Source organism: Hydra viridissima, unplaced genomic scaffold, assembly GCF_058129835.1.
Source record: "Hydra viridissima isolate aposymbiotic clone 2 unplaced genomic scaffold, HvirCarnegie_v1 scaffold_4, whole genome shotgun sequence".
Taxonomy (NCBI): domain Eukaryota; kingdom Metazoa; phylum Cnidaria; class Hydrozoa; order Anthoathecata; family Hydridae; genus Hydra; species Hydra viridissima.
In genome coordinates, this window is record NW_028324303.1 from 13,675,110 (window position 1) to 13,688,441 (window position 13,332).

Genomic DNA, 13,332 nt, shown 5'->3' on the forward strand with positions numbered 1-13,332 from the left:
GACTCAACATTTCTTTTTGTAAAAAATGTTAAAATTTAGTACTAAAATAGTTTGATTTGTAACTAAGGAGCCAGATTTAAAAAAATTTTTTTTCTTATGAAAAAATAATGATAAGAGTGCTTGACTGAGGCCCTTTTAGCATGTCGTAGGCATTTTAATGAAAAACAGATTGTTTTAACTGATAGCACACGCTTTATTATGCATATTATTTAAAAGAATCAAAAATATTTTGTCAATACAAGTACGTATGTACGTTAAAGACTAACTTATTGACAAAAATGTTAGAAAAAGTTCTCAATCATCTTCGCTGCTGTTGTGTTGAGCGTGTCCTTCAAGGTTTCTGTTCCATTCCAAGATGTCGTTGTAGAACTGGAGGTATTCCTCGGGAAAATATCGCAGCAACTTTTGGATATCTTTGATTGGCACTTTATCAAGTGGATAAGCAATCGCAGTGGATAAATTTAGTTCACTAATTCCTGGTTGTTTTAGGCTGAATGTGTGTGCCACGATTGAGTCTATGAAATGCCTTGCAACAACTTGAGAAGAGAACTTTAAATCAAATGTGAAGTGCATGAACTTGTTAAAAAGTAAACTTTTTTGTCTTTCGTTACAGCTCTGGTCTTAGTTTCCTCTGATATTACCATTTTCTTTTAAAACTTTGGCCACCAAGTTTTGAACTTCATCTATAAAGATACAATGAGACAGGAAATAATTAAATATATTTATATATCATTTTAAACTGTATTTAGTTATGAACATTTTAAGTACTTGTTGAAATATTTTGAATGTTTGTTAAAAAAGTTCTTTAAATTTTATTATATAAGTTTAAAAGAAAAAATTTAAAAATGGAAAAATTTCAATATCGAGCATATATTAAAACCCGTGCTCTACTTGGAGTTTTAGCACAAGCCATAGCCGATGAACTGGTTTTAGTTCATGGTGACCATGCTCCAAAATATAGTACAGTTGCCAAGTGGGCTACTTTATTTAAAGATGGTAGAGAGAGTCTCAAAGATGATCCTCACTTTGTATAGATAATGATGAGCATTATTTTGAACATTTAATAAAATGAAATTAAAAACAAACTCTTCTTTTTTTTTATAGGTGAGTTCTACGAACTTTCCTAACGACCTCAGTAGGTTATGGCAAGACATTGGCTGAATAAGCAATAAACTGATGTAGCAGATAGCTGAGAGTGTACGCTGTGCAATAGTTGACAGACGGCAGTGTTGCAAACTCATAAGCTAGAAGGGCTTCAGTCACTGACTGAGGCCCTTCTAGCACATTCTCAATAATTTAGTGGCCAGTATCTACGCCACCAGTGTGACTGAGATCCTTTTAGCACACAGCAATGGAGCTATCTTTTAAGATGTGGTTTTCATCAATAACTTAATTTATGTATTTTTTTGACTGAGGCCCTTTTAGCATGTGCCAAGTCAATTAATTAAACTGTTTCATAAAAGTATCAAAGAGCTTTCTTTCTGTTGTTCTACGCATTTAAGAGCCATTTTATTTCGTTTCTAATATCTTTATTACTTGTCAACAACCTCGACAACGTTACAAAAAAAATTGTTCGCTATATATAGCATTTAAACATACAACTTGTGACTCTTGTCAACATTTAATAATCGTTATAAAAACCGTTATAATAATAAAATTATGCAACGTGTGAATCTTGTCAATAATTAGCAAAGCTAATTATTGGCACATTATTGACACATATTAAAATCACAACATCTCCCCCAGCTCACCAAGAGCTCATACATAATCTTGATACTTTCGGTTAGGAAACACTCTTCTCCCATATCGAGTGAATCGAACAGGGTGTGTCTCTATCTCACAATTTGTTGGATAGTTTTGACCAGTGTGGTCCGCACTATTGTCAGCTTCACCATCGTCCAGGGGATTTGTTTGGGAACTTGGATCTTCGATTACAACGCGTTCTAAGTTAGTTTTGGGAGGTTTAACCAGCGTCAGGTCGTAATCGTCATCAGTTGTTATGTCTCCTTTCTCGTCCCCACAACGATGCTGCAGATGAGAAAAGTGTCGTGGCAGCGTATGTCCACTAACTTTAACTTCAGCTGTCAAACCATTACGCAGTGCCACTATACTTCCTTTTAACCATCGCCGTGTACACGGCGTCATATGCTTGGGCTTCACCCACACTTTGTCGCCAACTTTCCATCCTTGAAACTTAGTTAGGGGTTTTTGTGTTGATTCAACTTTATCGATTCCAGGAATTCGGACGCGTTTGTATTGTTGGCATAAGATTTCAAGAGGTGTGCCGTGTTTTGATGGAACGTTGTTGATTAAGAATACAGACATGGGTATACCACATTTTGCTCTCGCGTTTGTTCTTTTTACCGTTCGATGAACTCTTTCAACAATTCCATTTCCAGATGGTTTTTCAACAGCTCGATAAATAAGTCTTATTCCCCACTTCAACGCCATAGCTTGCATAGTCTGAGATCTAAACGACTTACAATTATCTAGGAGAACTTCGGAAGGAGGTCCAAGCAATGACCATATTGTTTCTAACGATTGAACAACCATTGCTGCACTTTCATCGCTTAATGGTGACCATAACGTGTATCTGCTTGGGCCACAATCTATACAGGTGAGATATAGCAATGAATCAACATGAGCAACATCGCAGGCTACTCTTTCCCACACTTTACTGACAGCAAGATTTCCTTTATCCCATGAAACCACGTGAGGATCAATTGAATTGCATTCATCATATTCAGCGACAACTTGTCTCACTGTTTCTCTGTTAACGTGGATACCAGCACGCGAGTATAACTTCATACTCTTCGAAACTCCCATGTGTGCTATTGAATGAACTTTTTTAACCTGCTGATTATCGTGTTTATAAATGATATTACATTCTTGTGTTGCAACTCTGTGTTTTAACCATTTTGCTGGCACTCGTGTGAGTTCATCTGCGACATTTTTTGTTGTTGGTATCCATGTAACATTTACATTTATGGCATAATCCTCGACCAATTTTCCAAATATCTGAAGCCTTCGTCGGATTAGCATTTCACATTGTCCAGCACATTTTACAGGCTTGTCACGAGTCAATTCGGAATTCAACCAGCTGAATACGCTATGAGAATCAGTTTTGATAGAGACATCACTTGGATTCCATTTCAATGCCATATTGAGACCTTCAATACATGCATCCAATTCAGCTACGTTGATATGCATTGCATCAGACTTTGATCGGAGCCATGTCGCATCTTCTATTTTTTTGTCACCTTGCATTATCACAACTCCTTTTGCCAGCGAACTTGCATCACACCATACATTAAGGGATGCATTTGGTTTGACATTCCATACGCCTTTGGCCGGATCGCATTTGATGACTTTCTCCACGACCTCCTTTATCATTTCATTAACGTGCTTATCCGTAATAGTTTCATCCCAACCTGCCTCGTTAGTACATCTTTTTATAAAGCTGCATGCGAGTCTCAACCATCCAGCAACTGGTAGATTAGCAACCAGATTACCACACAATGAGAATATCTCTCTCTTAGTGAGCACATTTTTTATAATGGGAATCTCGCGACCTCTCGTCCCGAAACAGTACTACCTACTATCGACTTGGTGATAAACGGAAGAAAAGCTACAGCGCTTGTAGATACTGGTTGCTCGCAATCAATCATCACCAAGAAGCTACTGCCTGAAGGTCCCTGGTTTTGTTGACGTTTGTAACAGTCCTTCGCAGCATGTTTATGCGAGCATTTCTTGCATAAAGAGGTACATTCACGTGCAAGGTGATTTAATGATTCGCAATTGAAACATCGCATTTCTTTCTTTCTCCGAGTATGACTTGTAATTACTGTCCCAGTTGTTCGGTAACTTGCATTTACCTCTTCATTCACAGATAAACATGCCGCATCCAATCTGGTTTGTACAATTACGGATGCAGTCTTTACGCAATCGTCAAAGCTCAACGCATCCTCTCCCCGAAGAATGGCACGCAGAACAGCACCATCATTAACCCCAATGATGAATTGATCACGAAGTCGACCGTCTCTCTCTGAAGGCAAGAACTTGCATTCTTGAGCTGCTCGAATCACTCGATGTGCAAACGTCTGTATCGATTCTTCATTGCCACGATAAGTTTTCCCAAATTCATACCGTGAGATTAACGATGATTTTCTTATCTCCAACGTTTCAAGTTTCACCACCAACTCTTCGTACGAAACGTCCTCTGGCAGTTCAGGTGCTGTTAATTCTTCCATGGTATTGTAGATTTTCGACGGCAGAGCAGCAAGCAAATATGCTACGTGTCGATCTGCAGTAATGTTGTTTATCACGAAGAAAGAAGTCATCTGCCGAATAAATCGCTTTGGCTGTCCATCTTCATATTGCGGAGATAATAGACACGCCCGGTTAGCTTGTTATTCTACGCATTTAAGAGCCATTTTATTTCGTTTCTAATATCTTTATTACTTGTCAACAACCTCGACAACGTTACAAAAAAAATTGTTCGCTATATATAGCATTTAAACATACAACTTGTGACTCTTGTCAACAATAAATAATTGTTATAAAAACCGTTATAATAATAAAATTATGCAACGTGTGAATCTTGTCAATTATTAGCAAAGCTAATTATTGGCACATTATTGACACATATTAAAATCACAACACTTTCCAAGATAAACTTCGAGATAAACTTCAACTTCCTTAAACAAACTTGATAAGTATTACAAACATGTTATAACAAAATATTAATTTTTCATATTTTGTAGAAAACCGTTTAATCCAATAAATAACTATTGCAATTGTTTTTCTTAACCTCAATCTACCTCACCCCCTGCCCCCGCCCCCCCCCCCCCCACTTTTATTTACCAATTTGAAACTCTAGTTCCAATTGGACGTTTAGGTCTGGTTGGTTAGTTTTAGTTAATGTATTTTGAACTTCTAGGTCTTGCTGTCCCAAATAACACAAATAGTTGAACTAACGTTGAAAACTTTCCAAAACACACTAATGAAAACTGAAGTGCACATACAGCTAAGATAGAGTTTATACTGGCTATTTAAATTTTTTGTAGTTTTACAATATTACGCTATGACTTTTGAAGTATTTTGTTTTATTTTATCACTCTTGATTAGTGTTGGGCTGATATTTCTTGTTATATGGAACGTAAGTTTCAAATACGGTGTCCATTCTTTAAAATTCAATATTTGATTTTGATATATACTGGCACTAAACTTGTTGTTTAACATTAAAATAAACGTTTTTTTTTCTTATACTAACTCTCGTGTTGTTATATATAAGTTTACTTTAATTTATTGTGCTTACCAGGTAATTGCTTTTGATGACTTGAGAACAGATTACAAAAATCCTATTGACCTTTGCAATACACTTAATCCAGTAAGTATTTTTTTTTTTTTTTTTTTTTTTAATTTACTGATGAGGTCTAATTTAAAGTTTCAGAGAATTTCCATTAGATTCCTAATCAACTCAGTTCTAATCTAATCTTAAAACAATTTGAAAATATTTATTTAAGAGATGGGTATTGCTTCTTTGTATCGCAGTAAAATATGAGTTGCTTAAGGAACTTGATTAGAAATAAAATAAGTAATCTTTAAAAACATAACAAAATGATAAAATTGCACGTCTATGACTGGTTTGTGATGTAACAGGTTGAATACTATGTTGGGTTGGCATATTTTATTTTAAAAATGCCACAAAATAAACTTTCAGCCTTAAATTCTCATTTTTCTTTTTTTCTTTTTTTTTTGAAGGCAGTTAAAAGTTGATAAAATTTTGAAGGATTAAAATAAGCATTATCAAGGAAATTTTTTTGTTTTTTTTAAATCTTTAACTATTTGATTGAAAAAAGGAAAAATTATCCAAAGGATAAAGTTGTATGCTCCATCCTCCTCAGTTTTGTGTCTGGTTTTTGCATTAGTTTTTTTGTTATGACTACTAAATGATAAATAGAAAAATTTTAAAATTTTAAATTTAGAAATGCTTGTAAAAAAAATCAGATAAGGGTCAAATCATTATATTTCAACCAATGGCTTGTGGGGTACCATCTATGATTTTCCTGATTTTTACATATCATTATCTACATGATGTAAATAGGTTAAATGTGCAATTTCAGAGTTCCAAGTGCAACGGTTTAGAAATTATAGCCTTACAAACACTCTCAGGTAGCCTTGTCAGTTTCTCGAATGGTAAAAATAGAGGCCTTATAACTTTTTTCTAACTTTCAGCAAGTGGCTCATTCTTTCTAGAACTATTTTCTAGATATTTCTGTCTTAAAAATTGTGATTTTCATTAGCTTGTATCATGTTAGAAAAAAACTACAGCCTCCTAAACTTTGGAAAAATTCTGAAAAATGCTAAAAAAAGGCAAAATGAAGTTAACCGTAGTATTTTTCTATTCATCAACAAGTCCTTACATGTTAGTTTTCTAATTAGCTACAATGGTCTACAACAAATTGGCAAAATATAAGCAGCTTGTTACATTTTAGAAATCAGTTTTATCTAAAAATATATAGTCCACTTTACTAAAAAGTCCCATTTTCAGCCATTTGGGGATGGCTCGTAAATTTTTCTAATATTTTGTATTGATCTGATATTAACAGCAAATAAGGCCATTAGATCTAACTATATAAAAATGTAAACATCACAAACTTGTCATGTTCACAAAAAAAATGGCAGCATTTTTTATTAACCCTATTTTTCAATTATCAGGGCTGAATAGTGTTATTGGAAACCAGTGCCCCTCCAACCTGCCTTCTGGCCCATGTGAGGGATGTAACCCACTATCTTTAATTTGTTTTACAAAATTTTATACAATTGCTATAAAAACCCTTTTTAGCCCAGCATTGTTGTTTATGTGAAAAGCATAGTTATCTTTTTTACAAAATTCTTGTATTCTTCCTTAATAACGGCAATACATAATAATGTATATAAACAATTATATATGATAATTCATTTCATCTTTTTTTTAATAAGATAAGAGTAAAATCCTCTAGTGTTTTTGAGCTCAGGCTCATGTAATGTGGCAATAATGTCACTAACTGGATACCAATGGATATCTGTGGTTGTTGGATACTTGAAATAATTGCCTGCTTTTTGTAAACAGCTAATACAAACTGTGTCACCTTTAAGATCAGTTATCTTTCCAGGAAAGAATTCACCAAAATAATTCACTAATACCCAATCATTAATATTGATATCAGTATTCATTGATTTTTGTGTATTAATCCAAGTATCTTCCAGCTTGTGAAAAGAGTAAAATGTACTGCTCATTGATGTTACATAAGCTTTTAAACAGCATGATTGAGGTGAGAAATAATGGTATGAGCGAGTTCCTTTGATGGCAGGAACATTCTAAAATCGTTTAGCAAGCACTTCATGTGTAATAGCAGCTGTTTCGGTTTCAGAAATGTAGATAAATCTGAAAAAGAGTTAACATAAATCATAATTCTATTTCCAAATATGTATTTAGTAAGGTCTTGTTTTAAGGAATCCTTTTCTATACTATTTGATTTTTTATAACTAAACATTCATACATTATTTTTATTATTTTTGGGTAAAAGCCTATTATGATATAGGATACTAGACATCAATTATTTGAAAAAATATCATAACCTAAATGTACATACACTTTGACAATAGCATGATATATATCTGATGTTTTTTATTTTTTCTTTAGCAACTAAGAACATGTCCCTCGGTGTCAAAATTTGATTGCCAATTGGCCTTTGAAGGGATAGGTTATGAGTAACTCTTTTCACTGTACCACCTATTCCATCACATGCACTTTTTCCATGTGCAGTCCCAAAAAAATGCCAGTCTGCTTTTAGTCCATAGTCTTTTTCATGAAAACACAGGTTTTTTAAATTAAACCTAAAATACAATAAGAAAAAAACCTATTCAGTTAAAGATTATCAATTTTGTATCCAATTTCAAAAGCATCATTTCAAGGGCTGAATGTAGTTTGTCTAGAATAGGTAATTGTTATCCAAATTTTTAAAAAATATTGTGATATAAAAATTTAACCTATTTTTATACTGGCTGCTTGCACCATCAGTGAAATAATTGATCTTCTGAACTTGTGGATATTCCTCTTTCAGAATTGGTATGATTTTGGAAACATAACTGAAAACTGCCTCTGTATTGTGAATTAGATTGTCAGATATAACACAATACAGAGGCAGTTTTCAGTTATTTCACAAGAGTTGCTTGATTTTTGGAAAAATAGGATAACTGAACTTCATCTTGTATAATAAATGAAAAATTTTCAGCAAAATCCATTTGCATAATACATTCATTTGGCTTCATGTTTTCTTTGAGCTGTTTTAAAAAGCATGTCTGTGATTTGCTGATATAATGATGTTTTGTGAGGTTATATAACTTGTCTGTTAACTCTTCTAGAAACTCATCAGGACTTTTAACTATAGTTTCCAAGGAGCATCTATCAGTCTTCAACCATTGCTTATAAGTTATTTCATTTGCTGAATCCCCTAACAGTTCATTTAACTTTTTTTCAATTCTCTTTTTTCCAGGACACTTCTCATACTCATGAAACATACATGGTTTATTTTCTATTGAACATACAGCTAAGGCCATCAGATCTTTTGACTTTTTAATGATTTAACCATAAGATTTGGATTTTGATGGTCAATACAAACACAGACTGTGTGCGTGCCAGATTTTCCTGCAACAATACAATGTTGTGGCCTTAAAAGAGCAAATGATGTCAGTCCCACCTTTACTACACAATTAGGTTTTGATTCTTCTAACCATTTCTGGTAAAGTTCTGAAAGATTGCATAGTATGAGTCGTTTCTGAATGTGCTGTCTACCATCAACTGTCTTTATGCTAATGTAATCCTTTGCTCCTGGCAATAACCTGCTCTTACTATCATCCTCATAAAAGTTGACAATTTGATTTACAACTTCAGTAGTCAATTTTTTAGGATTTCTTAAGTCTGTTGATCTCTCACCAAGGATTCCTTTAACATCCCGCAAAGCTCTAGCTTGCTTCACCATATATTGTGTTGTTTTAAATTCATTTATTGTTTCCTGAATAGTCCAATGGACTGGAACTAAAGTGAGCAATTTTATTTTTTGTGAAATGTTGATCTCATTACGAAACTTTTGTTTAAGCTGTTCTACAATAAAATCTAAAGAGGAACTTTTGAGCATACTAATTTGTAGCTCATCTCGTTCAGATGCATTCAGTGATTCATTTAGCAACTTTTTCTTTTTTATTTTATTGTCTATTTGTAGCATACTCATGCTGGATGATCTTTTAATAGGAGACACACCAAATTTAACAAGACAAGGATTTATAGTATCAACTTGTGTGACAGAGTTATCAGGTGATATGTAATCTGATTCATGTCTCTTGACAACTTCTTCAACATTCTTGATTTTTCTTACACAACCAAAACATATTTTTTTCCCAGGAACTAAATTAGATTCCAGTTGATTATGCTCCAGAGTGACAGTTGTCAGGTTTCCTTTAACAATCTTTGAATGAATTGAACGGGTCACAACATGATTTATGGTATGTTGAATAGTAATTAATAAATTGTAACCTATGGTGAGTGCAAACTGTATGCAAATGAATATTTCTTATTCCAGTTCTTAAGGTCAGCAGGTATTTATCTTCATTTACTATTTCTGAAATTTCAGACTGACTGCAGTATGTATTTTTATGACAATCTAACTTTAGTTCAATACCAATAGAACAAGTATTCATGTTTATCTAATAAATTTAATTAAGATGAAAGATTATTGAACCTTCTTATGTATAATTTTATATGAAGTTATATAGGATAAGTAAGTTCAATAATGATTTGATTACATATATATATATATATATATATATATATATATATATATATATATATATATATATATATATATATATATGTATGTATGTATGTATATATATGTATGTATGTATGTATGTATGTATGTATGTATGTATGTATGTATGTATGTATGTATGTATGTATGTATGTATGTATGTATGTATGTATGTATGTATGTATGAATGTACGTACGTATGTATGTATATATGTATGTATGTATGTATGTATGTATGTATGTATGTATGTATGTATGTATGTATGTATGTATGTATGTATGTATGTATGTATGTATGTATGTATGTATGTATATATGTATACATACATGTATGTATATATGTATGTATGTATGTATGTATATATGTATACATACATGTATGTATATATGTATACATACATACAAACATACATACATACATACATACATACATACATACATACATACATACATACATACATACATACATACATACATACATACATACATACATACATACATACATACATACATAAGATCCAACAATTAAAGACACATACAAAAAATGTAATGAAAAAATTGGAAACAAACTGCAATAGCAAATTTAATTGAACAGAAAAATATCAAGGTAAGTTATTTTGAGTTATAAGTGCTTATATATTTACATTTGCAAAAGGGTATATTATATAGAATCATTGCATTTTTAGATAAATAGTTAAAATTAACTAACAAAATTGAAACTCATGCTTTGTTAAAAAATTTATTTATTTAAACAAAACATTAAATCAATATTATAATGGCTTGATTAGTCTTGTTATACTTCATATTGCCAGTAATGTATGAACCCACTGTCCTACTATTGCCTTGAATTATTAGCAATTCAATCAACTATAAAAAAAATCGTCATAATAAAGATTAAATCGCAATTTTATGATTAACTAAATTTTTTTTTGAGTGTCACCTTTTAAAAATAATGGAGGCTCTATATAGTTATAACCCCTTTAGTTGTGCTCCTATCCAATATAAAGTCCAGATCAGGGAGAAAGTAACCAACCATATCTTTTTTTTTTTAAGAAATGACTTATGATAGGCTACATCCCTCACATGGGCCAGAAGGCAGGTTGGAGGGGCACTGGTTTCCAATAACACTATTCAGCCCTGATAATTGAAAAATAGGGTTAATAAAAAATGCTGCCATTTTTTTTGTGAACATGACAAGTTTGTGATGTTTACATTTTTATATAGTTAGATCTAATGGCCTTATTTGCTGTTAATATCAGATCAATACAAAATATTAGAAAAATTTACGAGCCATCCCCAAATGGCTGAAAATGGGACTTTTTAGTAAAGTGGACTATATATTTTTAGATAAAACTGATTTCTAAAATGTAACAAGCTGCTTATATTTTGCCAATTTGTTGTAGACCATTGTAGCTAATTAGAAAACTAACATGTAAGGACTTGTTGATGAATAGAAAAATACTACGGTTAACTTCATTTTGCCTTTTTTTAGCATTTTTCAGAATTTTTCCAAAGTTTAGGAGGCTGTAGTTTTTTTCTAACATGATACAAGCTAATGAAAATCACAATTTTTAAGACAGAAATATCTAGAAAATAGTTCTAGAAAGAATGAGCCACTTGCTGAAAGTTAGAAAAAAGCTATAAGGCCTCTATTTTTACCATTCGAGAAACTGACAAGGCTACCTGAGAGTGTTTGTAAGGCTATAATTTCTAAACCGTTGCACTTGGAACTCTGAAATTGCACATTTAACCTATTTACATCATGTAGATAATGATATGTAAAAATCAGGAAAATCAGAGATGGTACCCCACAAAGTTTTCTTGAAATCGATTTTAAAATTCTTCTCTTTGCTCAAATAGCTATGTCATCAAGATAGTTGGTTCTTTTTACTAATTACGTCAATAAGATGGAGATTTCTAATGTGTACTTTAATTACCCTATTTAATATTTATAAACAAAAAATTTTACTAAACAGATTTGATAAACAAAAATAGCTAAATGATTGCTGTAATGAAATATTATTGTGCATTTATTTTTAATTTAGCTTGTACTTCCTGAATATGCACTTCACGGTTTTTTAACAGTATTGTTTTTGTTTGGTGGTTTTTGGGTTATGCTACTTTTCAACCTACCTCTTCTAGCTTATCATGTTCATAGGTTTGTTTGTGTGTTTTTTTTTTACAGTATTAAGCAGCAATCATTGAGTTTTACAAATCACTTTTTTACAGTCCACTTTTTTACAGTTCATCAGTTGTTTTTTTATGCTTAAATGAGTAATATGATTACCTTAACACCCATTTAACATTATTTTTATTTATATAAATGCTAACTAAAATTGAATTAATGATAGTTTTATAATAGGCCATTACTTTGTATCTTAAAGTTGATAGAATTTATGTTAATAGTCAAAGACATTTTTTTAATGTTTTGAAATGTTTAATATATTTTTAGGTACTTATCACGTCCTGTCATGAGTAATTTTGGAATATATGATCCAACTGAAGTAATGAACTCATCTGAATTAAATCGCTGTCAGCGTGAGGGTTGGGTTAAGCTAGCATTCTTCCTTATAAGCTTCTTTGTATATTTGTACAGGTAGAATCATTTTTCTCTTACATTTTTCTCTAAATATTTAAAATTCTAATTTTATTTACTTTTATTTATTTTTTCTCTTTAGAATGTTGTATGCACTTTTATCATAAGCTTCAATCATAAAACTTAGTTTGTACAACATTCTGGATCAAGTGTCTCTATCTTTATAAAATATTTTATTTGGCGTAGATAGTTAATTTTTAAATATGAATTTAACCAAAAATATCTTGCTTTTGTGTGAATATCTTTTAATGTACAACTTTAATTTATTATCTTTGGTTTAAAAGCATTGCTTTATGAGAGGTTAGGGAGAAAGCGATGGTGCTATAAAATATTATCATGTTCTTAAGAAAATTAACCTGTTAGGATCACAATATTGTTTCTTAATTCTCCCTTGCTCTAAAAGCAATCCGCATTTGCTAGAACCTTTTTTATTCTACTCTAAAAACACTGTAAGTATTATCAGCTGATTTTTTGAGCCTCGAATTTGTTTACCTTTGATCAAGATTTTTGACTCTTCTACTAGAACCTGCTAGAAACATTTTAACATTTAGGAATTTCAAAAAAAAGAAAAGAGCTGCCATAGCATTACGTAACAATTCTCAATAAATTTTGTGTTCATTAAATAATAATAAAAGTGGATGAAATTATTTCAAAATTATTCCAACCATTTCTTACTTTTGCGTTCTTTCTTCATGTTGCTCATATGGAAATCGATATGTTTTACTGTTTGTTCCTAAATAATTTATTCTTTTTAAAGGTTTTGTAACTAGAAAACACAAACTTTTCAATTAAATTAGAAAGGAAAATGTAAAAACCCAATGACGCTTGAGCAAACCCAAGGTCACTACGCAGTAAGGAGCGCCAAAATACAATGCAATTAAATTA

The 13,332-nt window shown here is 31.8% G+C and overlaps 2 protein-coding genes and 1 pseudogene across 2 annotated transcripts; 1 reads left to right on the plus strand and 2 right to left on the minus strand.

Moving 5' to 3' along the window:
- Nucleotides 1-1,758: 1,758 nt before the first annotated feature.
- LOC149890003 (uncharacterized) lies at nt 1,759-3,393 on the minus strand. Its single transcript, XM_090085210.1, has one exon. The coding sequence runs from the start codon at nt 3,391-3,393 to the stop codon at nt 1,759-1,761; it is 1,635 nt and encodes a 544-aa protein (XP_089941336.1).
- Nucleotides 3,394-4,943: 1,550 nt separating this feature from the next.
- LOC149890004 (protein cornichon homolog 1-like) lies at nt 4,944-12,682 on the plus strand. The gene is made up of 5 exons (XM_090085945.1): nt 4,944-5,158; nt 5,321-5,389; nt 11,897-12,009; nt 12,304-12,447; nt 12,530-12,682. The coding sequence occupies exons 1-5, from the start codon at nt 5,084-5,086 to the stop codon at nt 12,552-12,554; spliced, it is 426 nt and encodes a 141-aa protein (XP_089942071.1). The 5' UTR covers nt 4,944-5,083; the 3' UTR covers nt 12,555-12,682.
- Nucleotides 6,961-9,290, minus strand: LOC145191475 (uncharacterized; annotated as a pseudogene).
- Nucleotides 12,683-13,332: the final 650 nt, after the last annotated feature.

Bases quoted from the DNA above. Each gene is read 5' to 3' on its own strand.
- LOC149890003 (XM_090085210.1), bottom strand. From the start codon at position 3,393: ATGATAAAGGAGGTCGTGGAGAAAGTCATCAAATGCGATCCGGCCAAA.
- LOC149890004 (XM_090085945.1), top strand. From the start codon at position 5,084: ATGACTTTTGAAGTATTTTGTTTTATTTTATCACTCTTGATTAGTGTT. The intron at 5,390-11,896 runs GTAAGTATTTTT...TTTTTAATTTAG, and splicing joins TTTGCAATACACTTAATCCA to CTTGTACTTCCTGAATATGC. The intron at 12,448-12,529 runs GTAGAATCATTT...TTTTCTCTTTAG, and splicing joins TTCTTTGTATATTTGTACAG to AATGTTGTATGCACTTTTAT.